The sequence below is a fragment of the Heterodontus francisci genome, unplaced genomic scaffold (assembly GCF_036365525.1).
Source record: "Heterodontus francisci isolate sHetFra1 unplaced genomic scaffold, sHetFra1.hap1 HAP1_SCAFFOLD_2006, whole genome shotgun sequence".
NCBI classification, from domain to species: domain Eukaryota; kingdom Metazoa; phylum Chordata; class Chondrichthyes; order Heterodontiformes; family Heterodontidae; genus Heterodontus; species Heterodontus francisci.
The window spans coordinates 12,426-38,997 of NW_027141977.1; the positions used below are offsets into that span (position 1 = coordinate 12,426).

At 37.1% G+C, this 26,572-nt stretch overlaps 1 protein-coding gene across 1 annotated transcript; it reads right to left on the bottom strand.

Moving 5' to 3' along the window:
* Positions 1-799: 799 nt before the first annotated feature.
* On the bottom strand, positions 800-25,341 carry LOC137365833 (zinc finger protein 774-like). The gene is made up of 2 exons (XM_068028073.1): positions 25,121-25,341; positions 800-1,436 (listed from the first exon to the last, which is right to left on the bottom strand). The coding sequence occupies exons 1-2, from the start codon at positions 25,339-25,341 to the stop codon at positions 800-802; spliced, it is 858 nt and encodes a 285-aa protein (XP_067884174.1).
* Positions 25,342-26,572: the final 1,231 nt, after the last annotated feature.

Sequence of the window (26,572 nt, forward strand, 5' to 3'; positions counted from 1 at the left end):
CCATTTGCCAATTTGCACATGGCTCAGGTAGTAATCCAAAGAGTATTACTTTTGAGGTTCTGCTTATTTAGTTCGACTCTAGCTCGAGTGGAGCATAAAAGCTGGCATGGACTCGTTGGGCCGAATGGCCTGTTTCTGTGCTGTACACCCTATGCAACTCATTTAGAAAGTGCCCCGTTCTATCCTTTATAGGTGAAAAGTAGATGTTCTCACATTTACCTACATTGAAATCCATTTGTCAGTTTTGCCCACTTAGTCTATTAAAATCTCCTTGTGATTTTATGCTTCCATCTACAGTCTATCTTTGTATCATTAGCAAACATGGAGGCCTGACCCCCAACCCTCCCGTGCCGCTCCCTGCCCCTCCCACAACGCTCCTTACCCCCCCACTGCACCACTGCCCACCCCTCCCACACTGCCCCATTCCTTGCCCCCTCAACACCGTTCCTGCCACTGTCCGCATTGCTCCTTATGTGCCACCCTGTTCCCTGGCCTTCCCCTGCACCGCCCATCATCGCCCCCCACCACTCCTGTACCACTCGCTGCACCACTCCTTACTCTTCCCGCACTGCCACTTACCCCCCACTCCCCCCCCAACCCCAACTGGGCTCCAGCACTTCCCCTTACCCCCCCTCCACACTGCTCACTGTCCCTCCCACCCACTGCATTGCTCACCCCTTGCCCCTCCCCCACCTCCACGCCTCTCCCATCTCACCCCTGCCACCACCCACCCTTCAGCCTCAGCCCTACCACTTCATCACCCCGTCTTGCCCTCACATGCTGCCACCCCTCCCCCTGCTCACCTGAAAGGCCTCTCCCCAGTGTGTGTTCGCTGGTGATCTGACAGCTTGGAGGACTGGGCGAAGCCCTTTCCGCAGACATCACACTTGAAGGGCTTCTGGAGGGGGCGGGAGCACTGGTGGACAAGGAAGGCGGAGAGACGTTGGAAGGTTTTGTGGCAGATGCTGCACTGGCAGGGCTTGTCCTCCCCATGCGGGCACTGGTGGCTGAAGAAGTCTGTCGCCTGGCTGAAGGCCTCCTTGCAGACGGAGCACTGGAAGAGCCGGTCCTTGGTGTGTGAGCGGCGGTGGGCCCGCAGCTCCGAGGCGGTGAAGAAGGTTCTCTGACAAAGCAGGCACTGGAAAGATGGGGAGGCTACCAGAAGGCTCTCGGGATCATGGCTCTCCCGCATGTGATGCCCCAACTCCTGGGCACTGCCAAATACCTGGTGGCACAGGGTACACACTGGGGGCTTCTCCTCCTCCGCACTCGTCTCATGCGTGAAGTCCACGGGCGATCCCAGACCTTCCTCCCCACAGCAGGCAGGGATCTCCGATGGCGACGCACTAGGAATGGCCGCTTCCTCCTCCTCGGGGAAAACTGCAGCCTCCCGCGGGTTCTCTGCCAGTGTCTTGCTCTCCGATTCCTCCTCCTTGCTAGAAAATTAAACAGGAAGTAGGTAAAGAAACCGTGATCTTCGGAACAGAAGGTCATTCAGCACCCCCCCCGAGACAGTCCTACAAGAACAGGAGGAGGCCCATTCAGGCCCCCTCGAAACTGTCCTACAAGAACAGGAGGAGGCCCATTCAGGCCCCTTCGAAACTGTCCTACAAGAACAGGAGGAGGCCCATTCAGGCCCCTTCGAAACTGTCACACAGGAACAGGAGGAGGCCCATTCAGGCCCCCTCGAAACTGTCACACAGGAACAGGAGGAGGCCCATTCAGGCCCCCTCGAAACTGTCACACAGGAACAGGAGGAGGCCCATTCAGGCCCCCTCGAGTGTTACACAGGAACAGGAGGAGGCCCATTCAGGCCCCTTCGAAACTGTCACACAGGAACAGGAGGAGGCCCATTCAGGCCCCCTCGAAACTGTCATACAGGAACAGGAGGAGGCCCATTCAGGCCCCCTCGAAACTGTCACACAGGAACAGGAGGAGGCCCATTCAGGCCCCCTCGAAACTGTCCTACAAGAACAGGAGGTGGCCCATTCAGGCCCCTTCGAGACTGTTACACAGGAACAGGAGGAGGACCATTCAGGCCCCCTCGAGTGTTAGACAGGAACAGGAGGAGGCCCATTCAGGCCCCCTCGAAACTGTCATACAGGAACAGGAGGTGGCCCATTCAGGCCCCCTCGAGACTATCACACAGGAACAGGAGGAGGCCCATTCAGGCCCCCTCGAGTGTTAGACAGGAACAGGAGGAGGCCCATTCAGGCCCCCTCGAGACTGTTACACAGGAACAGGAGGAGGCCCATTCAGGCCCCCTCGAGACTATCATACAAGAACAGGAGGAGGCCCATTCAGGCCCCCTCGAGACTGTTACACAGGAACAGGAGGAGGCCCATTCAGGCCCCCTCGAGACTATCATACAAGAACAGGAGGAGGCCCATTCAGGCCCCCTCGAGTGTTAGACAGGAACAGGAGGAGGACCATTCAGGCCCCCTCGAGACTGTTACACAGGAACAGGAGGAGGCCCATTCAGGCCCCCTCGAGTGTTACACAAGAACAGGAGGAGGACCATTCAGGCCCCCTCGAGTGTTAGACAGGAACAGGAGGAGGACCATTCAGGCCCCCTCGAGTGTTAGACAGGAACAGGAGGAGGACCATTCAGGCCCCCTCGAGTGTTAGACAGGAACAGGAGGAGGACCATTCAGGCCCCCTCGAGTGTTAGACAGGAACAGGAGGAGGACCATTCAGGCCCCCTCGAGTGTTAGACAGGAACAGGAGGAGGCCCATTCAGGCCCCCTCGAGTGTTAGACAGGAACAGGAGGAGGACCATTCAGGCCCCCTCGAGACTGTTACACAGGAACAGGAGGAGGCCCATTCAGGCCCCCTCGAGTGTTAGACAGGAACAGGAGGAGGCCCATTCAGGCCCCCTCGAGTGTTAGACAGGAACAGGAGGAGGCCCATTCAGGCCCCCTCGAGTGTTAGACAGGAACAGGAGGAGGCCCATTCAGGCCCCCTCGAGTGTTAGACAGGAACAGGAGGAGGCCCATTCAGGCCCCCTCGAGTGTTAGACAGGAACAGGAGGAGGACCATTCAGGCCCCCTCGAGACTGTTACACAGGAACAGGAGGAGGCTCATTCAGGCCCCCTTCGAGATTGTTACACAGGAACAGGAGGAGGCTCATTCAGGCCCCCTCGAGACTGTTCTGCCATTCAGGAAATTTATGGCAGATCTTTAAAGGTGGCAGAACAAGTTGGGAATGCTGTTAAAAAGGCATCCCTGGTACCATTTTAATAAATTTCTGCTGCACACTCTCCATGACCTTTCCCAAAAGTGCTGCCCAGAAATGAATACAGCTGGGGCATAACCGGTCATTTTAAACATTCAGCATAACCTCGTTACTTTTACCTCTATTAATAAAGTACAAATCTTGTCTCTCTGGGTTTATAATCTATAATAAACACTGTCTCTGGGTTTATAATCTATAATAAATCCTGTCTCTGGGGTTTATAATCTATAATAAACACTGTCTCTGGGGTTTATAATCTATAATAAACACTTTCTCTGGGGTTTATAATCTATAATAAACACTGTCTCTGGGGTTTATAGTCTATAATAAACACTGTCTCTGGGGTTTATAATCTATAATAAACACTTTCTCTGGGGTTTATAATCTATAATAAACACTGTCTCTGGGGTTTATAGTCTATAATAAACACTGTCTCTGGGGTTTATAATCTATAATAAACACTGTCTCTGGGGTTTATAATCTATAATAAACACTGTCTCTGGGGTTTATAATCTATAATAAACACTGTCTCTGGGGTTTATAGTCTATAATAAACACTGTCTCTGGGGTTTATAATCTATAATAAACACTGTCTCTGGGGTTTATAGTCTATAATAAACACTGTCTCTGGGGTTTATAATCTATAATAAACACTGTCTCTGGGGTTTATAATCTATAATAAACACTGTCTCTGGGGTTTATAATCTATAATAAACACTGTCTCTGGGGTTTATAGTCTATAATAAACACTGTCTCTGGGGTTTATAATCTATAATAAACACTGTCTCTGGGGTTTATAATCTATAATAAATACTGTCTTTGGGGTTTATAATCTATAATAAATACTGTCTCTGGGTTTATAATCTATAATAAATACTGTCTTTGGGGTTTATAATCTATAATAAACACTGTCTCTGGGGTTTATAATCTATAATAAACACTGTCTCTGGGGTTTATTATCTATAATAAACACTGTCTCTGGGGTTTATAATCTATAATAAACACTGTCTCTGGGGTTTATAATCTATAATAAACACTGTCTCTGGGGTTTATAATCTATAATAAACACTGTCTCTGGGGTTTATAATCTATAATAAACACTGTCTCTGGGGTTTATAGTCTATAATAAACACTGTCTCTGGGGTTTATAATCTATAATAAACACTGTCTCTGGGGTTTATAATCTATAATAAACACTGTCTCTGGGGTTTATAATCTATAATAAATCCTGTCTCTGGGGTTTATAATCTATAATAAACACTGTCTCTGGGGTTTATAATCTATAATAAATCCTGTCTCTGGGGTTTATAATCTATAATAAACACTGTCTCTGGGGTTTATAATCTATAATAAATCCTGTCTCTGGGGTTTATAATCTATAATAAACACTGTCTCTGGGTTTATAATCTATAATAAACACTGTCTCTGGGGTTTATAATCTGTAATAAATCCTGTCTCTGGGGTTTATAATCTATAATAAACACTGTCTCTGGGGTTTATAATCTATAATAAATACTGTCTCTGGGGTTTATAATCTATAATAAACACTGTCTCTGGGGTTTATAATCTATAATAAATCCTGTCTCTGGGGTTTATAATCTATAATAAACACTGTCTCTGGGTTTATAATCTATAATAAACACTGTCTCTGGGGTTTATAATCTATAATAAATCCTGTCTCTGGGGTTTATAATCTATAATAAACACTGTCTCTGGGGTTTATAATCTATAATAAACACTGTCTCTGGGTTTTTAATCTATAATAAACACTGTCTCTGGGTTTATAATCTATAATAAACACTGTCTCTGGGTTTATAATCTATAATAAACACTGTCTCTGTGTTTATAATCTATAATAAACACTGTCTCTGGGTTTATAATCTATAATAAACACTGTCTCTGGGGTTTATAATCTATAATAAATCCTGTCTCTGGGGTTTATAATCTATAATAAACACTGTCTCTGGGGTTTATAATCTATAATAAATCCTGTCTCTGGGGTTTATAATCTATAATAAACACTGTCTCTGGGTTTATAATCGATAATAAACACTGTCTCTGGGGTTCATAATCTATAATAAACCCTGTCTCTGGGGTTTATAATCTATAATAAATACTGTTTCTGGGTTTATAACCTATAATAAACACTGTCTCTGGGGTTTATAATCTATAATAAACACTGTCTCTGGGGTTTATAATCTATAATAAACACTGTCTCTGGGGTTTATAATCTATAATAAACACTGTCTCTGGGTTTATAATCTATAATAAACACTGTCTCTGTGTTTATAATCTATAATAAACACTGTCTCTGGGTTTATAATCTATAATAAATCCTGTCTCTGGGGTTTATAATCTATAATAAATACTATCTCTGGGGTTTATAATCTATAATAAACACTGTCTCTGGGGTTTATAATCTATAATAAATCCTGTCTCTGGGGTTTATAATCTATAATAAACACTGTCTCTGGGGTTTATAATCTATAATAAACACTGTCTCTGGGGTTTATAATCTATAATAAACACTGTCTCTGGGGTTTATAATCTATAATAAACACTGTCTCTGGGGTTTATAATCTACAATAAATACTGTCTCTGGGGTTTATAATCTACAATAAATCCTGTCTCTGGGGTTTATAATCTATAATAAACACTGTCTCTGGGGTTTATAATCTATAATAAATCCTGTCTCTGGGGTTTATAATCTATAATAAATACTGTCTCTGGGGTTTATAATCTATAATAAACACTGTCTCTGGGGTTTATAATCTATAATAAACACTGTCTCTGGGGTTTATAATCTATAATAAAAACTGTCTCTGGGGTTTATAATCTATAATAAACACTGTCTCTGGGGTTTATAATCTATAATAAACACTGTCTCTGGGGTTTATAATCTATAATAAACACTGTCTCTGGGGTTTATAATCCATAATAAACACTGTCTCTGGGTTTATAATCTATAATAAATCCTGTCTCTGGGGTTTATAATCTATAATAAACACTGTCTTTGGGGTTTATAATCTATAATAAACACTGTCTCTGGGGTTTATAATCTATAATAAACACTGTCTCTGGGGTTTATAATCCATAATAAACACTGTCTCTGGGTTTATAATCTATAATAAATCCTGTCTCTGGGGTTTATAATCCATAATAAACACTGTCTCTGGGTTTATAATCTATAATAAACACTGTCTCTGGGGTTTATAATCTATAATAAACACTGTCTCTGGGGTTTATAATCCATAATAAACACTGTCTCTGGGTTTATAATCTATAATAAATCCTGTCTCTGGGGTTTATAATCCATAATAAACACTGTCTCTGGGTTTATAATCTATAATAAATACTGTCTCTGGGGTTTATAATCTATAATAAACACTGTCTTTGGGGTTTATAATCTATAATAAACATTGTCTCTGGGGTTTATAATCTATAATAAACACTGTCTCTGGGTTTATAATCTATAATAAATACTGTCTCTGGGGTTTATAATCTATAATAAATCCTGTCTCTGGGGTTTATAATCTATAATAAACACTGTCTCTGGGTTTATAATCTATAATAAACACTGTCTCTGGGGTTTATAATCTATAATAAATCCTGTCTCTGGGGTTTATAATCTATAATAAACACTGTCTCTGGGTTTCTCATCTATAATAAATCCTGTCTCTGGGGTTTATAATCTATAATAAACACTGTCTCTGGGGTTTATAATCTATAATAAACACTGTCTCTGGGGTTTATAATCTATAATAAACACTGTCTCTGGGGTTTATAATCTATAATAAATCCTGTCTCTGGGGTTTATAATCTATAATAAACACTGTCTCTGGGGTTTATAATCTATAATAAACACTGTCTCTGGGGTTTATAATCTATAATAAATCCTGTCTCTGGGGTTTATAATCTATAATAAATCCTGTCTCTGGGGTTTATAATCTATAATAAACACTGTCTCTGGGGTTTATAATCAATAATAAATCCTGTCTCTGGGGATTATAATCTATAATAAATACTGTCTCTGGGGTTTATAATCTATAATAAATACTGTCTCTGGGGTTTATAATCTATAATAAATACTGTCTCTGGGGTTTATAATCTATAATAAATCCTGTCTCTGGGGTTTATAATCTATAATAAATCCTGTCTCTGGGGTTTATAATCTATAATAAATCCTGTCGCTGGGGTTTATAATCTATAATAAACACTGTCTCTGGGGTTTATAATCAATAATAAATCCTGTCTCTGGGGATTATAATCTATAATAAATACTGTCTCTGGGGTTTATAATCTATAATAAACACTGTCTCTGGGGTTTATAATCTATAATAAATACTGTCTCTGGGGTTTATAATCTATAATAAACACTGTCTTTGGGGTTTATAATCTATAATAAACATTGTCTCTGGGGTTTATAATCTATAATAAACACTGTCTCTGAGGTTTATAATCTATAATAAATACTGTCTCTGGGGTTTATAATCTATAATAAATCCTGTCTCTGGGGTTTATAATCTATAATAAACACTGTCTCTGGGGTTTATAATCTATAATAAATCCTGTCTCTGGGGATTATAATCTATAATAAATACTGTCTCTGGGGTTTATAATCTATAATAAATACTGTCTCTGGGGTTTATAATCTATAATAAATACTGTCTCTGGGGTTTATAATCTATAATAAATCCTGTCTCTGGGGTTTATAATCTATAATAAATCCTGTCTCTGGGGTTTATAATCTATAATAAATCCTGTCGCTGGGGTTTATAATCTATAATAAACACTGTCTCTGGGGTTTATAATCAATAATAAATACTGTCTCTGGGGTTTATAATCTATAATAAACACTGTCTCTGGGGTTTATAATCTATAATAAATACTGTCTCTGGGGTTTATAATCTATAATAAACACTGTCTTTGGGGTTTATAATCTATAATAAACATTGTCTCTGGGGTTTATAATCTATAATAAACACTGTCTCTGAGGTTTATAATCTATAATAAATACTGTCTCTGAGGTTTATAATCTATAATAAATCCTGTCTCTGGGGTTTATAATCTATAATAAACATTGTCTCTGGGGTTTATAATCTATAATAAACACTGTCTCTGGGGTTTATAATCTATAATAAATCCTGTCTCTGGGGTTTATAATCTATAATAAACATTGTCTCTGGGGTTTATAATCTATAATAAACACTGTCTCTGGGGTTTATAATCTATAATAAACACTGTCTCTGGGGTTTATAATCTATAATAAATACTGTCTCTGGGGTTTATAATCTATAATAAACACTGTCTCTGGGTTTATAATCTATAATAAACACTGTCTCTGGGGTTTATAATCTATAATAAATCCTGTCTCTGGGGTTTATAATCTATAATAAACATTGTCTCTGGGGTTTATAATCTATAATAAACACTGTCTCTGGGGTTTATAATCTATAATAAATACTGTCTCTGGGGTTTATAATCTATAATAAATACTGTCTCTGGGGTTTATAATCTATAATAAACACTGTCTCTGGGGTTTATAATCTATAATAAACACTGTCTCTGGGGTTTATAATCTATAATAAATACTGTCTCTGGGGTTTATAATCTATAATAAATACTGTCTCTGGGTTTATAATCTATAATAAATCCTGTGGCTGGGGTTTATAATCTATAATAAATACTGTCTCTGGGGTTTATAATCTATAATAAACACTGTCTCTGGGGTTTATAATCTATAATAAACACTGTCTCTGGGTTTATAATCTATAATAAACACTGTCTCTGGGGTTTATAATCTATAATAAATACTGTCTCTGGGGTTTATAATCTATAATAAACACTGTCTCTGGGGTTTATAATCTATAATAAACACTGTCTCTGGGTTTATAATCTATAATAAACACTGTCTCTGGGGTTTATAATCTATAATAAATACTGTCTCTGGGGTTTATAATCTATAATAAACACTGTCTCTGGGGTTTATAATCTATAATAAATCCTGTCTCTGGGGTTTATAATCTATAATAAACACTGTCTCTGGGTTTATAATCGATAATAAATCCTGTCTCTGGGGTTTATAATCTATAATAAATCCTGTGGCTGGGGTTTATAATCTATAATAAACACTGTCTCTGGGGTTTATAATCTATAATAAACACTGTCTCTGGGGTTTATAATCTATAATAAATCCTGTCTCTGGGGTTTATAATCTATAATAAAAACTGTCTCTGGGGTTTATAATCTATAATAAACACTGTCTCTGGGGTTTATAATCTATAATAAACACTGTCTCTGGGGTTTATAATCTATAATAAACACTGTCTCTGGGGTTTATAATCTATAATAAATCCTGTCTCTGGGGTTTATAATCTATAATAAACACTGTCTCTGGGGTTTATAATCTATAATAAACACTGTCTCTGGGGTTTATAATCTATAATATATCCTGTCTCTGGGGTTTATAATCTATAATAAACACTGTCTCTGGGGTTTATAATCTATAATAAATCCTGTCTCTGGGGTTTATAATCTATAATAAATCCTGTCTCTGGGGTTTATAATCAATAATAAATCCTGTCTCTGGGGTTTATAATCTATAATAAAAACTGTCTCTGGGGTTTATAATCTATAATAAACACTGTCTCTGAGGTTTATAATCTATAATAAATCCTGTCTCTGGGGTTTATAATCTATAATAAACACTGTCTCTGGGGTTTATAATCTATAATAAATACTGTGTCTGGAGTTTATAATCTATAATAAATACTGTCTCTGGGGTTTATAATCTATAATAAACATTGTCTCTGGGGTTTATAATCTATAATAAACATTGTCTCTGGGGTTTATAATCTATAATAAACACTGTCTCTGGGGTTTATAATCTATAATAAATACTGTCTCTGGGGTTTATAATCTATAATAAACATTGTCTCTGGGGTTTATAATCTATAATAAACATTGTCTCTGGGGTTTATAATCTATAATAAACACTGTCTCTGGGGTTTATAATCTATAATAAACACTGTCTCTGGGGTTTATAATCTATAATAAATACTGTCTCTGGGGTTTATAATCTATAATAAACATTGTCTCTGGGGTTTATAATCTATAATAAACACTGTCTCTGGGGTTTATAATCTATAATAAATACTGTCTCTGGGGTTTATAATCTATAATAAATACTGTCTCTGGGGTTTATAATCTATAATAAACACTGTCTCTGGGGTTTATAATCTATAATAAACACTGTCTCTGGGGTTTATAATCTATAATAAACATTGTCTCTGGGGTTTATAATCCATAATAAACACTGTCTCTGGGGTTTATAATCTATAATAAACACTGTCTCTGGGGTTTATAATCTATAATAAACACTGTCTCTGGGGTTTATAATCTATAATAAACACTGTCTCTGGGGTTTATAATCTATAATAAACACTGTCTCTGGGGTTTATAATCTATAATAAATACTGTCTCTGGGGTTTATAATCTATAATAAATCCTGTCTCTGGGGTTTATAATCTATAATAAATCCTGTCTCTGGGGTTTATAATCTATAATAAACACTGTCTCTGGGGTTTATAATCTATAATAAACATTGTCTCTGGGGTTTATAATCTATAATAAACACTGTCTCTGGGGTTTATAATCTATAATAAATACTGTCTCTGGGGTTTATAATCTATAATAAACACTGTCTCTGGGGTTTATAATCTATAATAAACACTGTCTCTGGGGTTTATAATCTATAATAAACATTGTCTCTGGGGTTTATAATCCATAATAAACACTGTCTCTGGGGTTTATAATCTATAATAAACACTGTCTCTGGGGTTTATAATCTATAATAAACACTGTCTCTGGGGTTTATAATCTATAATAAACACTGTCTCTGGGGTTTATAATCTATAATAAACACTGTCTCTGGGGTTTATAATCTATAATAAATACTGTCTCTGGGGTTTATAATCTATAATAAATCCTGTCTCTGGGGTTTATAATCTATAATAAATCCTGTCTCTGGGGTTTATAATCTATAATAAACACTGTCTCTGGGGTTTATAATCTATAATAAACATTGTCTCTGGGGTTTATAATCTATAATAAACACTGTCTCTGGGGTTTATAATCTATAATAAACATTGTCTCTGGGGTTTATAATCCATAATAAACACTGTCTCTGGGGTTTATAGTCTATAATAAATACTGTCTCTGGGGTTTATAATCTATAATAAATCCTGTCTCTGGGGTTTATAATCTATAATAAACACTGTCTCTGGGGTTGAAATCTATAATAAACACTGTCTCTGGAGTTTATAATCTATAATAAATACTGTCTCTGGGGTTTATAATCTATAATAAACATTGTCTCTGGGGTTTATAATCTATAATAAATACTGTCTCTGGGGTTTATAATCTATAATAAACATTGTCTCTGGGGTTTATAATCTATAATAAACACTGTCTCTGGGGTTTATAATCTATAATAAACACTGTCTCTGGGGTTTATAATCTATAATAAACACTGTCTCTGGGGTTTATAATCTATAATAAACATTGTCTCTGGGGTTTATAATCTATAATAAACACTGTCTCTGGGGTTTATAATCTATAATAAATACTGTCTCTGGGGTTTATAATCTATAATAAATACTGTCTCTGGGGTTTATAATCTATAATAAACACTGTCTCTGGGGTTTATAATCTATAATAAACACTGTCTCTGGGGTTTATAATCTATAATAAACATTGTCTCTGGGGTTTATAATCCATAATAAACACTGTCTCTGGGGTTTATAATCCATAATAAACACTGTCTCTGGGGTTTATAATCTATAATAAACACTGTCTCTGGGGTTTATAATCTATAATAAACACTGTCTCTGGGGTTTATAATCTATAATAAACACTGTCTCTGGGGTTTATAATCTATAATAAACACTGTCTCTGGGGTTTATAATCTATAATAAACACTGTCTCTGGGGTTTATAATCTATAATAAACACTGTCTCTGGGGTTTATAATCTATAATAAACACTGTCTCTGGGGTTTATAATCTATAATAAACACTGTCTCTGGGGTTTATAATCTATAATAAATCCTGTCTCTGGGGTTTATAATCTATAATAAATCCTGTCTCTGGGGTTTATAATCTATAATAAATCCTGTCTCTGGGGTTTATAATCTATAATAAACACTGTCTCTGGGGTTTATAATCTATAATAAACATTGTCTCTGGGGTTTATAATCTATAATAAACACTGTCTCTGGGGTTTATAATCTATAATAAACATTGTCTCTGGGGTTTATAATCCATAATAAACACTGTCTCTGGGGTTTATAGTCTATAATAAATACTGTCTCTGGGGTTTATAATCTATAATAAATACTGTCTCTGGGGTTTATAATCTATAATAAACACTGTCTCTGGGGTTTATAATCTATAATAAATCCTGTCTCTGGGGTTTATAATCCATAATAAACACTGTCTCTGGGGTTTATAATCTATAATAAACATTGTCTCTGGGGTTTATAATCTATAATAAACACTGTCTCTGGGGTTTATAATCTATAATAAATACTGTCTCTGGGGTTTATAATCTATAATAAATCCTGTCTCTGGGGTTTATAATCTATAATAAATACTGTCTCTGGGGTTTATAATCTATAATAAATCCTGTCTCTGGGGTTTATAATCTATAATAAACATTGTCTCTGGGGTTTATAATCTATAATAAACATTGTCTCTGGGGTTTATAATCTATAATAAACACTGTCTCTGGGGTTTATAATCTATAATAAACACTGTCTCTGGGGTTTATAATCTATAATAAACATTGTCTCTGGGGTTTATAATCTATAATAAACATTGTCTCTGGGGTTTATAATCCATAATAAACACTGTCTCTGGGGTTTATAATCTATAATAAACACTGTCTCTGGGGTTTATAATCTATAATAAACATTGTCTCTGGGGTTTATAATCCATAATAAACACTGTCTCTGGGGTTTATAATCTATAATAAACATTGTCTCTGGGGTTTATAATCTATAATAAACATTGTCTCTGGGGTTTATAATCTATAATAAACACTGTCTCTGGGTTTATAATCTATAATAAACACTGTCTCTGGGGTTTATAATCTATAATAAACACTGTCTCTGGGGTTTATAATCTATAATAAACACTGTCTCTGGGGTTTATAATCCATAATAAACACTGTCTCTTGGGTTTATAATCTATAATAAATCCTGTCTCTGGGGTTTATAATCTATAATAAACACTGTCTCTGGGGTTTATAATCTATAATAAACAGTGTCTCTGGGGTTTATAATCCATAATAAACACTGTCTCTGGGGTTTATAATCAAAAATTAACACTGTCTCTGGGGTTTATAATCTATAATAAACATTGTCTCTGGGGTTTATAATCCATAATAAACACTGTCTCTGGGGTTTATAATCTATAATAAACACTGTCTCTGGGGTTTATAATCTATAATAAACACTGTCTCTGGGGTTTATAATCTATAATAAATACTGTCTCTGGGGTTTATAATCTATAATAAATCCTGTCTCTGGGGTTTATAATCTATAATAAACACTGTCTCTGGGTTTATAATCTATAATAAATCCTGTCTCTGGGGTTTATAATCTATAATAAACACTGTCTCTGGGGTTTATAATCTATAATAAACATTGTCTCTGGGGTTTATAATCTATAATAAACACTGTCTCTGGGGTTTATAATCTATAATAAACATTGTCTCTGGGGTTTATAATCTATAATAAATCCTGTCTCTGGGGTTTATAATCTATAATAAACACTGTCTCTGGGTTTATAATCTATAATAAATCCTGTCTCTGGGGTTTATAATCTATAATAAACACTGTCTCTGGGGTTTATAATCTATAATAAACACTGTCTCTGGGGTTTATAATCTATAATAAACACTGTCTCTGGGGTTTATAATCTATAATAAACACTGGCTCTGGGTTTATAATCTATAATAAATCCTGTCTCTGGGGTTTATAATCTATAATAAACACTGTCTCTGGGGTTTATAATCTATAATAAACATTGTCTCTGGGGTTTATAATCTATAATAAACACTGTCTCTGGGGTTTATAATCTATAATAAACATTGTCTCTGGAGTTTATAATCCATAATAAACACTGTCTCTGGGGTTTATAATCTATAATAAACACTGTCTCTGGGGTTTATAATCTATAATAAACATTGTCTCTGGGGTTTATAATCCATAATAAACACTGTCTCTGGGTTTTATAATCTATAATAAACACTGTCTCTGGGGTTTATAATCTATAATAAACACTGTCTCTGGGGTTTATAATCTATAATAAACACTGTCTCTGGGGTTTATAATCTATAATAAACACTGTCTCTGGGTTTATAATCTATAATAAACACTGTCTCTGGGGTTTATAATCTATAATAAACACTGTCTCTGGGGTTTATAATCTATAATAAACACTGTCTCTGGGGTTTATAATCTATAATAAACACTGTCTCTGGGGTTTATAATCTATAATACACCCTCTCTCTCTGGGTTTTTAATCTATAATACACCCTCTCTCTCTGGGTTTATATTCTATACTACACCCTCTCTCTCTGGGTTTATATTCTATAATACACCCTCTCTCTCTGGGTTTATATTCTATAATACACCCTCTCTCTCTGGGTTTATATTCTATAATACACCCTCTCTCTCTGGGTTTATATTCTATAATACACCCTCTCTCTCTGGGTTTATATTCTATAATACACCCTCTCTCTCTGGGTTTATATTCTATAATACACCCTCTCCCTCTGGGTTTATAATCTATAATACACCCTCTCTCTCTGGGTTTATCTTCGATAATACACCCTCTCTCTCTGGGTTTATAATCTATAATACACCCTCTCTCTCTGGGTTTATATTCTATAATACACCCTCTCTCTCTCTGGGTTTATATTCTATAATACACCCTCTCTCTCTGGGTTTATATTCTATAATACACCCTCTCTCTCTGGGTTTATATTCTATAATACACCCTCTCTCTCTGGGTTTATATTCTATAATACACCCTCTCTCTCTGGGTTTATATTCTATAATACACCCTCTCCCTCTGGGTTTATAATCTATAATACACCCTCTCTCTCTGGGTTTATCTTCGATAATACACCCTCTCTCTCTGGGTTTATAATCTATAATACACCCTCTCTCTCTGGGTTTATAATCGATAATACACCCTCTCTCTCTGGGTTTATAATCTATAATACACCCTCTCTCTCTGGGTTTATAATCTATAATACACCCTCTCTCTCTCTGGGTTTATAATCTATAATACACCCTCTCTCTCTGGGTTTATATTCTATAATACACCCTCTCTCTCTGGGTTTATAATCTATAATACACCCTCTCTCTCTGGGGTTTATAATCTATAATAAACAGTGTCTCTGGGGTTTATAATCCATAATAAACACTGTCTCTGGGGTTTATAATCAAAAATTAACACTGTCTCTGGGGTTTATAATCTATAATAAACACTGTCTCTGGGGTTTATAATCTATAATAAACACTGTCTCTGGGGTTTATAATCTATAATAAACACTGTCTCTGGGGTTTATAATCCATAATAAATACTGTCTCTGGGGTTTATAATCTATAATAAATCCTGTCTCTGGGGTTTATAATCTATAATAAATCCTGTCTCTGGGGTTTATAATCTATAATAAATCCTGTCTCTGGGGTTTATAATCTATAATAAACACTGTCTCTGGGGTTTATAATCTATAATAAACATTGTCTCTGGGGTTTATAATCTATAATAAACACTGTCTCTGGGGTTTATAATCTATAATAAACATTGTCTCTGGGGTTTATAATCCATAATAAACACTGTCTCTGGGGTTTATAGTCTATAATAAATACTGTCTCTGGGGTTTATAATCTATAATAAATCCTGTCTCTGGGGTTTATAATCTATAATAAATACTGTCTCTGGGGTTTATAATCTATAATAAATCCTGTCTCTGGGGTTTATAATCTATAATAAACATTGTCTCTGGGGTTTATAATCTATAATAAACATTGTCTCTGGGGTTTATAATCTATAATAAACACTGTCTCTGGGGTTTATAATCTATAATAAACACTGTCTCTGGGGTTTATAATCTATAATAAACATTGTCTCTGGGGTTTATAATCTATAATAAACATTGTCTCTGGGGTTTATAATCCATAATAAACACTGTCTCTGGGGTTTATAATCTATAATAAACACTGTCTCTGGGGTTTATAATCTATAATAAACATTGTCTCTGGGGTTTATAATCCATAATAAACACTGTCTCTGGGGTTTATAATCTATAATAAACATTGTCTCTGGGGTTTATAATCTATAATAAACATTGTCTCTGGGGTTTATAATCTATAATAAACACTGTCTCTGGGGTTTATAATCTATAATAAACACTGTCTCTGGGGTTTATAATCTATAATAAACACTGTCTCTGGGGTTTATAATCTATAATAAACACTGTCTCTGGGGTTTATAATCCATAATAAACACTGTCTCTTGGGTTTATAATCTATAATAAATCCTGTCTCTGGGGTTTATAATCTATAATAAACACTGTCTCTGGGGTTTATAATCTATAATAAACAGTGTCTCTGGGGTTTATAATCCATAATAAACACTGTCTCTGGGGTTTATAATCAAAAATTAACACTGTCTCTGGGGTTTATAATCTATAATAAACATTGTCTCTGGGGTTTATAATCCATAATAAACACTGTCTCTGGGGTTTATAATCTATAATAAACACTGTCTCTGGGGTTTATAATCTATAATAAACACTGTCTCTGGGGTTTATAATCTATAATAAATACTGTCTCTGGGGTTTATAATCTATAATAAATCCTGTCTCTGGGGTTTATAATCTATAATAAACACTGTCTCTGGGTTTATAATCTATAATAAATCCTGTCTCTGGGGTTTATAATCTATAATAAACACTGTCTCTGGGGTTTATAATCTATAATAAACATTGTCTCTGGGGTTTATAATCTATAATAAACACTGTCTCTGGGGTTTATAATCTATAATAAAAATTGTCTCTGGGGTTTATAATCTATAATAAATCCTGTCTCTGGGGTTTATAATCTATAATAAACACTGTCTCTGGGTTTATAATCTATAATAAACCTGTCTCTGGGGTTTATAATCTATAATAAACACTGTCTCTGGGTTTATAATCTATAATAAACACTGTCTCTGGGGTTTATAATCTATAATAAACACTGTCTCTGGGGTTTATAATCTATAATAAACACTGTCTCTGGGTTTATAATCTATAATAAACCTGTCTCTGGGGTTTATAATCTATAATAAACACTGTCTCTGGGTTTATAATCTATAATAAACATTGTCTCTGGGGTTTATAATCTATAATAAACACTGTCTCTGGGTTTATAATCTATAATAAACATTGTCTCTGGAGTTTATAATCCATAATAAACACTGTCTCTGGGGTTTATAATCTATAATAAACACTGTCTCTGGGGTTTATAATCTATAATAAACATTGTCTCTGGGTTTATAATCCATAATAAACACTGTCTCTGGGTTTTATAATCTATAATAAACACTGTCTCTGGGTTTATAATCTATAATAAACACTCTCTCTGGGTTTATAATCTATAATAAACACTCTCTCTGGGTTTATAATCTATAATAAACACTCTCTCTGGGGTTTATAATCTATAATAAACACTGTCTCTGGGTTTATAATCTATAATACACACTCTCTCTGGGTTTATAATCTATAATACACCCTCTCTCTCTGGGTTTTTAATCTATAATACACCCTCTCTCTCTGGGTTTATATTCTATACTACACCCTCTCTCTCTGGGTTTATATTCTATAATACACCCTCTCTCTCTGGGTTTATATTCTATAATACACCCTCTCTCTCTGGGTTTATATTCTATAATACACCCTCTCTCTCTGGGTTTATATTCTATAATACACCCTCTCTCTCTGGGTTTATATTCTATAATACACCCTCTCTCTCTGGGTTTATATTCTATAATACACCCTCTCCCTCTGGGTTTATAATCTATAATACACCCTCTCTCTCTGGGTTTATCTTCGATAATACACCCTCTCTCTCTGGGTTTATAATCTATAATACACCCTCTCTCTCTGGGTTTATATTCTATAATACACCCTCTCTCTCTGGGTTTATATTCTATAATACACCCTCTCTCTCTGGGTTTATATTCTATAATACACCCTCTCTCTCTGGGTTTATATTCTATAATACACCCTCTCTCTCTGGGTTTATAATCTATAATACACCCTCTCTCTCTGGGTTTATATTCTATAATACACCCTCTCTCTCTGGGTTTATATTCTATAATACACCCTCTCTCTCTGGGTTTATATTCTATAATACACCCTCTCTCTCTGGGCTTATAATCTATAATACACCCTCTCTCTCTGGGTTTATAATCTATAATACACCCTCTCTCTCTGGGTTTATAATCTATAATACACCCTCTCTCTCTGGGTTTATAATCTATAATACACCCTCTCTCTCTGGGTTTATATTCTATAATACACCCTCTCTCTCTGGGTTTATATTCTATAATACACCCTCTCTCTCTGGGTTTATAATCTATAATACACCCTCTCTCTGGGTTTATAATCTATAATACACCCTCTCTCTCTGGGTTTATAATCTATAATACACCCTCTCTCTCTGGGTTTATAATCTATAATACACCCTCTCTCTCTGGGTTTATAATCTATAATACACCCTCTCTCTCTGGGTTTATAATCTATAATACACCCTCTCTCTCTGGGTTTATAATCTATAATACACCCTCTCTCTCTGGGTTTATAATCTATAATACACCCTCTCTCTCTGGGTTTATAATCTATAATACACCCTCTCTCTCTGGGTTTATAATCTATAATACACCCTCTCTCTCTGGGTTTATAATCTATAATACACCCTCTCTCTCTGGGTTTATAATCTATAATACACCCTCTCTCTCTGGGTTTATAATCTATAATACACCCTCTCTCTCTGGGTTTATAATCTATAATACACCCTCTCTCTCTGGGTTTATAATCTATAATACACCCTCTCTCTCTGGGTTTATAATCTATAATACACCCTCTCTCTCTGGGTTTATAATCTATAATACACCCTCTCTCTCTGGGTTTATAATCTATAATACACCCTCTCTCTCTGGGTTTATAATCTATAATACACCCTCTCTCTCTGGGTTTATAATCTATAATACACCCTCTCTCTCTGGGTTTATAATCTATAATACACCCTCTCTCTCTGGGTTTATATTCTATAATACACCCTCTCTCTCTGGGTTTATAATCTATAATACACCCTCTCTCTCTGGGTTTATAATCTATAATACACCCTCTCTCTCTGGGTTTATAATCTATAATACACCCTCTCTCTCTGGGTTTATAATCTATAATACACCCTCTCTCTCTGGGTTTATAATCTATAATACACCCTCTCTCTCTGGGTTTATAATCTATAATACACCCTCTCTCTCTGGGTTTATAATCTATAATACACCCTCTCTCTCTGGGTTTATAATCTATAATACACCCTCTCTCTCTGGGTTTATAATCTATAATACACCCTCTCTCTCTGGGTTTATAATCTATAATACACCCTCTCTCTCTGGGTTTATAATCTATAATACACCCTCTCTCTCTGGTTAATCCCTCTCTCTGGGTTTATAATCTATAATACACCCTCTCTCTCTGGGTTTATAATCTATAATACACCCTCTCTCTCTGGGTTTATAATCTATAATACACCCTCTCTCTCTGGGTTTATAATCTATAATACACCCTCTCTCTCTGGGTTTATAATCTATAATACACCCTCTCTCTCTGGGTTTATAATCTATAATACACCCTCTCTCTCTGGGTTTATAATCTATAATACACCCTCTCTCTCTGGGTTTATAATCTATAATACACCTCTCTCTCTGGGTTTAATCTATAATACACCCTCTCTCTCTGGGTTTATAATCTATAATACACCCTCTCTCTCTGGGTTTATAATCTATATACACCCTCTCTCTCTGGGTTTATAATCTATAATACACCCTCTCTCTCTGGGTTTATAATCTATAATACACCCTCTCTCTCTGGGTTTATAATCTATAATACACCCTCTCTCTCTGGGTTTATAATCTATAATACACCCTCTCTCTCTGGGTTTATAATCTATAATACACCCTCTCTCTCTGGGTTTATAATCTATAATACACCCTCTCTCTCTGGGTTATATCTATAACACCCTCCTCGGTTTAATACACCCTCTCTCTCTGGGTTATATCTATAATACACCCTCTCTCTGGTTAATACACCTCTCTCTCTGGGTTTATAATCTATAATACACCCTCTCTCTCTGGGTTTATAATCTATAATACACCCTCTCTCTCTGGGTTTATAATCTATAATACACCCTCTCTCTCTGGGTTTATAATCTATAATACACCCTCTCTCTCTGGGTTTATAATCTATAATACACCCTCTCTCTCTGGGTTTATAATCTATAATACACCCTCTCTCTCTGGGTTTATAATCTATAATACACCCTCTCTCTCTGGGTTTATATTCTATAATACACCCTCTCTCTCTGGGTTTATAATCTATAATACACCCTCTCTCTCTGGGTTTATAATCTATAATACACCCTCTCTCTCTGGGTTTATAATCTATAATACACCCTCTCTCTCTGGGTTTATAATCTATAATACACCCTCTCTCTCTGGGTTTATAATCTATAATACACCCTCTCTCTCTGGGTTTATAATCTATAATACACCCTCTCTCTCTGGGTTATAATCTATAATACACCCTCTCTCTCTGGGTTATAATCTAATACACCCTCTCTCTCTGGGTTTATAATCTATAATACACCCTCTCTCTCTGGGTTTATAATCTATAATACACCCTCTCTCTCTGGGTTTATAATCTATAATACACCCTCTCTCTCTGGGTTTATAATCGATAATACACCCTCTCTCTCTGGGTTTATAATCGATAATACACCCTCTCTCTCTGGGTTTATAATCGATAATACACCCTCTCTCTCTGGGTTTATAATCGATAATACACCCTCTCTCTCTGGGTTTATAATCGATAATACACCCTCTCTCTCTGGGTTTATAATCTATAATACACCCTCTCTCTCTGGGTTTATAATCTATAATACACCCTCTCTCTCTGGGTTTATAATCTATAATACACCCTCTCTCTCTGGGTTTATAATCTATAATACACCCTCTCTCTCTGGGTTTATAATCTATAATACACCCTCTCTCTCTGGGTTTATAATCTATAATACACCCTCTCTCTCTGGGTTTATAATCTATAATACACCCTCTCTCTCTGGGTTTATAATCTATAATACACCCTCTCTCTCTGGGTTTATAATCTATAATACACCCTCTCTCTCTGGGTTTATAATCTATAATACACCCTCTCTCTCTGGGTTTATAATCTATAATACACCCTCTCTCTCTGGGTTTATAATCTATAATACACCCTCTCTCTCTGGGTTTATAATCTATAATACACCCTCTCTCTCTGGGTTTATAATCTATAATACACCCTCTCTCTCTGGGTTTATAATCTATAATACACCCTCTCTCTCTGGGTTTATAATCTATAATACACCCTCTCTCTCTGGGTTTATAATCTATAATACACCCTCTCTCTCTGGGTTTATAATCTATAATACACCCTCTCTCTCTGGGTTTATAATCTATAATACACCCTCTCTCTCTGGGTTTATAATCTATAATACACCCTCTCTCTCTGGGTTTATAATCTATAATACACCCTCTCTCTCTGGGTTTATAATCTATAATACACCCTCTCTCTCTGGGTTTATAATCTATAATACACCCTCTCTCTCTGGGTTTATAATCTATAATACACCCTCTCTCTCTGGGTTTATAATCTATAATACACCCTCTCTCTCTGGGTTTATAATCTATAATACACCCTCTCTCTCTGGGTTTATAATCTATAATACACCCTCTCTCTCTGGGTTTATAATCTATAATACACCCTCTCTCTCTGGGTTTATAATCTATAATACACCCTCTCTCTCTGGGTTTATAATCTATAATACACCCTCTCTCTCTGGGTTTATAATCTATAATACACCCTCTCTCTCTGGGTTTATAATCTATAATACACCCTCTCTCTCTGGGTTTATAATCTATAATACACCCTCTCTCTCTGGGTTTATAATCTATAATACACCCTCTCTCTCTGGGTTTATAATCTATAATACACCCTCTCTCTCTGGGTTTATAATCTATAATACACCCTCTCTCTCTGGGTTTATAATCTATAATACACCCTCTCTCTCTGGGTTTATAATCTATAATACACCCTCTCTCTCTGGGTTTATAATCTATAATACACCCTCTCTCTCTGGGTTTATAATCTATAATACACCCTCTCTCTCTGGGTTTATAATCTATAATACACCCTCTCTCTCTGGGTTTATAATCTATAATACACCCTCTCTCTCTGGGTTTATAATCTATAATACACCCTCTCTCTCTGGGTTTATAATCGATAATACACCCTCTCTCTCTGGGTTTATAATCGATAATACACCCTCTCTCTCTGGGTTTATAATCGATAATACACCCTCTCTCTCTGGGTTTATAATCTATAATACACCCTCTCTCTCTGGGTTTATAATCTATAATACACCCTCTCTCTCTGGGTTTATAATCTATAATACACCCTCTCTCTCTGGGTTTATAATCTATAATACACCCTCTCTCTCTGGGTTTATAATCTATAATACACCCTCTCTCTCTGGGTTTATAATCTATAATACACCCTCTCTCTCTGGGTTTATAATCTATAATACACCCTCTCTCTCTGGGTTTATAATCTATAATACACCCTCTCTCTCTGGGTTTATAATCTATAATACACCCTCTCTCTCTGGGTTTATAATCTATAATACACCCTCTCTCTCTGGGTTTATAATCTATAATACACCCTCTCTCTCTGGGTTTATAATCTATAATACACCCTCTCTCTCTGGGTTTATAATCTATAATACACCCTCTCTCTCTGGGTTTATAATCTATAATACACCCTCTCTCTCTGGGTTTATAATCTATAATACACCCTCTCTCTCTGGGTTTATAATCTATAATACACCCTCTCTCTCTGGGTTTATAATCTATAATACACCCTCTCTCTCTGGGTTTATAATCTATAATACACCCTCTCTCTCTGGGTTTATAATCTATAATACACCCTCTCTCTCTGGGTTTATAATCTATAATACACCCTCTCTCTCTGGGTTTATAATCTATAATACACCCTCTCTCTCTGGGTTTATAATCTATAATACACCCTCTCTCTCTGGGTTTATAATCTATAATACACCCTCTCTCTCTGGGTTTATAATCTATAATACACCCTCTCTCTCTGGGTTTATAATCTATAATACACCCTCTCTCTCTGGGTTTATAATCTATAATACACCCTCTCTCTCTGGGTTTATATTCTATAATACACCCTCTCTCTCTGGGTTTATAATCTATAATACACCCTCTCTCTCTGGGTTTATAATCTATAATACACCCTCTCTCTCTGGGTTTATAATCTATAATACACCCTCTCTCTCTGGGTTTATAATCTATAATACACCCTCTCTCTCTGGGTTTATAATCTATAATACACCCTCTCTCTCTGGGTTTATAATCTATAATACACCCTCTCTCTCTGGGTTTATAATCTATAATACACCCTCTCTCTCTGGGTTTATATTCTATAATACACCCTCTCTCTCTGGGTTTATATTCTATAATACACCCTCTCTCTCTGGGTTTATAATCTATAATACACCCTCTCTCTCTGGGTTTATAATCTATAATACACCCTCTCTCTCTGGGTTTATAATCTATAATACACCCTCTCTCTCTGGGTTTATAATCTATAATACACCCTCTCTCTCTGGGTTTATAATCTATAATACACCCTCTCTCTCTGGGTTTATATTCTATAATACACCCTCTCTCTCTGGGTTTATAATCTATAATACACCCTCTCTCTCTGGGTTTATATTCTATAATACACCCTCTCTCTCTGGGTTTATAATCTATAATACACCCTCTCTCTCTGGGTTTATAATCTATAATACACCCTCTCTCTCTGGGTTTATAATCTATAATACACCCTCTCTCTCTGGGTTTATAATCTATAATACACCCTCTCTCTCTGGGTTTATAATCTATAATACACCCTCTCTCTCTGGGTTTATAATCTATAATACACCCTCTCTCTCTGGGTTTATAATCTATAATACACCCTCTCTCTCTGGGTTTATAATCTATAATACACCCTCTCTCTCTGGGTTTATATTCTATAATACACCCTCTCTCTCTGGGTTTATATTCTATAATACACCCTCTCTCTCTGGGTTTATAATCTATAATACACCCTCTCTCTCTGGGTTTATAATCTATAATACACCCTCTCTCTCTGGGTTTATAATCTATAATACACCCTCTCTCTCTGGGTTTATAATCTATAATACACCCTCTCTCTCTGGGTTTATAATCTATAATACACCCTCTCTGTCTGGGTTTATAATCTATAATACACCCTCTCTCTCTGGGTTTATAATCTATAATACACCCTCTCTCTCTGGGTTTATAATCTATAATACACCCTCTCTCTCTGGGTTTATATTCTCTATGAAGTTGACTGAGTTGATGGCTGCTGATTGAAGAGCCAGGGAGAAGGTGCAGCCTCTGGCCTCGGCTTTACTCACACTCTGGGCGGTGGCGGTGGCGCTGGCGGCCTCGGGGCCTCCCTGCTCCCACTCTCCATCTCCACTTGATGCATTAGCCTGCTGCCTGATGCTGCGATGTGTGTGTAGGCCGCGGCCTCCTCTCTCTGTCTCTCTTCCGCCGCCGCCGCCACCACACAATCAAGAGGAGCAGACTGACAGATTGAAAAAAGATGCCAGATTCCGGCCTCCGACCCAGGCATTCGCTGGGGGGAGGGGGAGGAGGAGGGGCAGGAGGCGGAGCCAGGGATGAGGGGGCGGGGACTCCGAGCGCCTGCGCCCTGCCCTTCTCAACAAAGCCCGCTAGCCGCCCGGGGCGTGTTCGCGGCCGCCGTGCATGCTGGGTCATTTTGGCCGCCATTGCGCCTTCGCCCCCCACAACCCGCCTCGCCACTTTCACATTGCTGCCAGTCGCTGGGGGGGCCCGTGTCTGCTGAGACCCACATCATACTTAACATGGACATTCAAGCCTCATGAATTGATGCGATGCTAAAGGCAGAGTCGTCACGGAACGGAATGAGGCCATTCGGCCCGTACAGTCTGTGCTGGCTCTCCGAACAACAATTTACCCAGTGCGAGTCCTCCAGCTTCTCCCCGTCACCCTGCAGATTCTTCCTTTTTCAGATAACAATCCAATTCCCTCTTGAATGACTCGATCGAACCTGCCTCCACCACACTCTCAGACAGTGTATTCCAGATCCTAAACACTCACTGAACCTGCCTCCACCACACTCTCAGACAGTGTATTCCAGATCCTAAACACTCACTGAACCTGCCTCCACCACACTCTCAGACAGTGTATTCCAGATCCTAAACACTCACTGAACCTGCCTCCACCACACTCTCAGACAGTGTATTCCAGATCCTAAACACTCACTGAACCTGCCTCCACCACACTCTCAGACAGTGCAGTCCAGATCATAAACACTCACTGAACCTGCCTCCACCACACTCTCAGACAGTGTATTCCAGATCCTAAACACTCACTGAACCTGCCTCCACCACACTCTCAGACAGTGTATTCCAGATCCTAAACACTCACTGAACCTGCCTCCACCACACTCTCAGACAGTGTATTCCAGATCCTAAACACTCACTGAACCTGCCTCCACCACACTCTCAGACAGTGTATTCCAGATCCTAAACACACACTGAACCTGCCTCCACCACACTCTCAGACAGTGTATTCCAGATCCTAAACACTCACTGAACCTGCCTCCACCACACTCTCAGACAGTGCAGTCCAGATCATAAACACTCACTGAACCTGCCTCCACCACACTCTCAGACAGTGTATTCCAGATCCTAAACACTCACTGAACCTGCCTCCACCACACTCTCAGACAGTGTATTCCAGATCATAAAACACTCACTGAACCTGCCTCCACCACACTCTCAGACAGTGTATTCCAGATCCTAAACACTCACTGAACA

Excerpts from the sequence above, each read along its gene's own strand:
- LOC137365833 (XM_068028073.1), bottom strand. The coding sequence starts at position 25,341 with ATGCCTGGGTCGGAGGCCGGAATCTGGCATCTTTTTTCAATCTGTCAG. Across the intron at positions 1,437-25,120 it reads CCACCGCCACCGCCCAGAGT|CAAGGAGGAGGAATCGGAGA; the intron begins GTGAGTAAAGCC and ends TTAATTTTCTAG.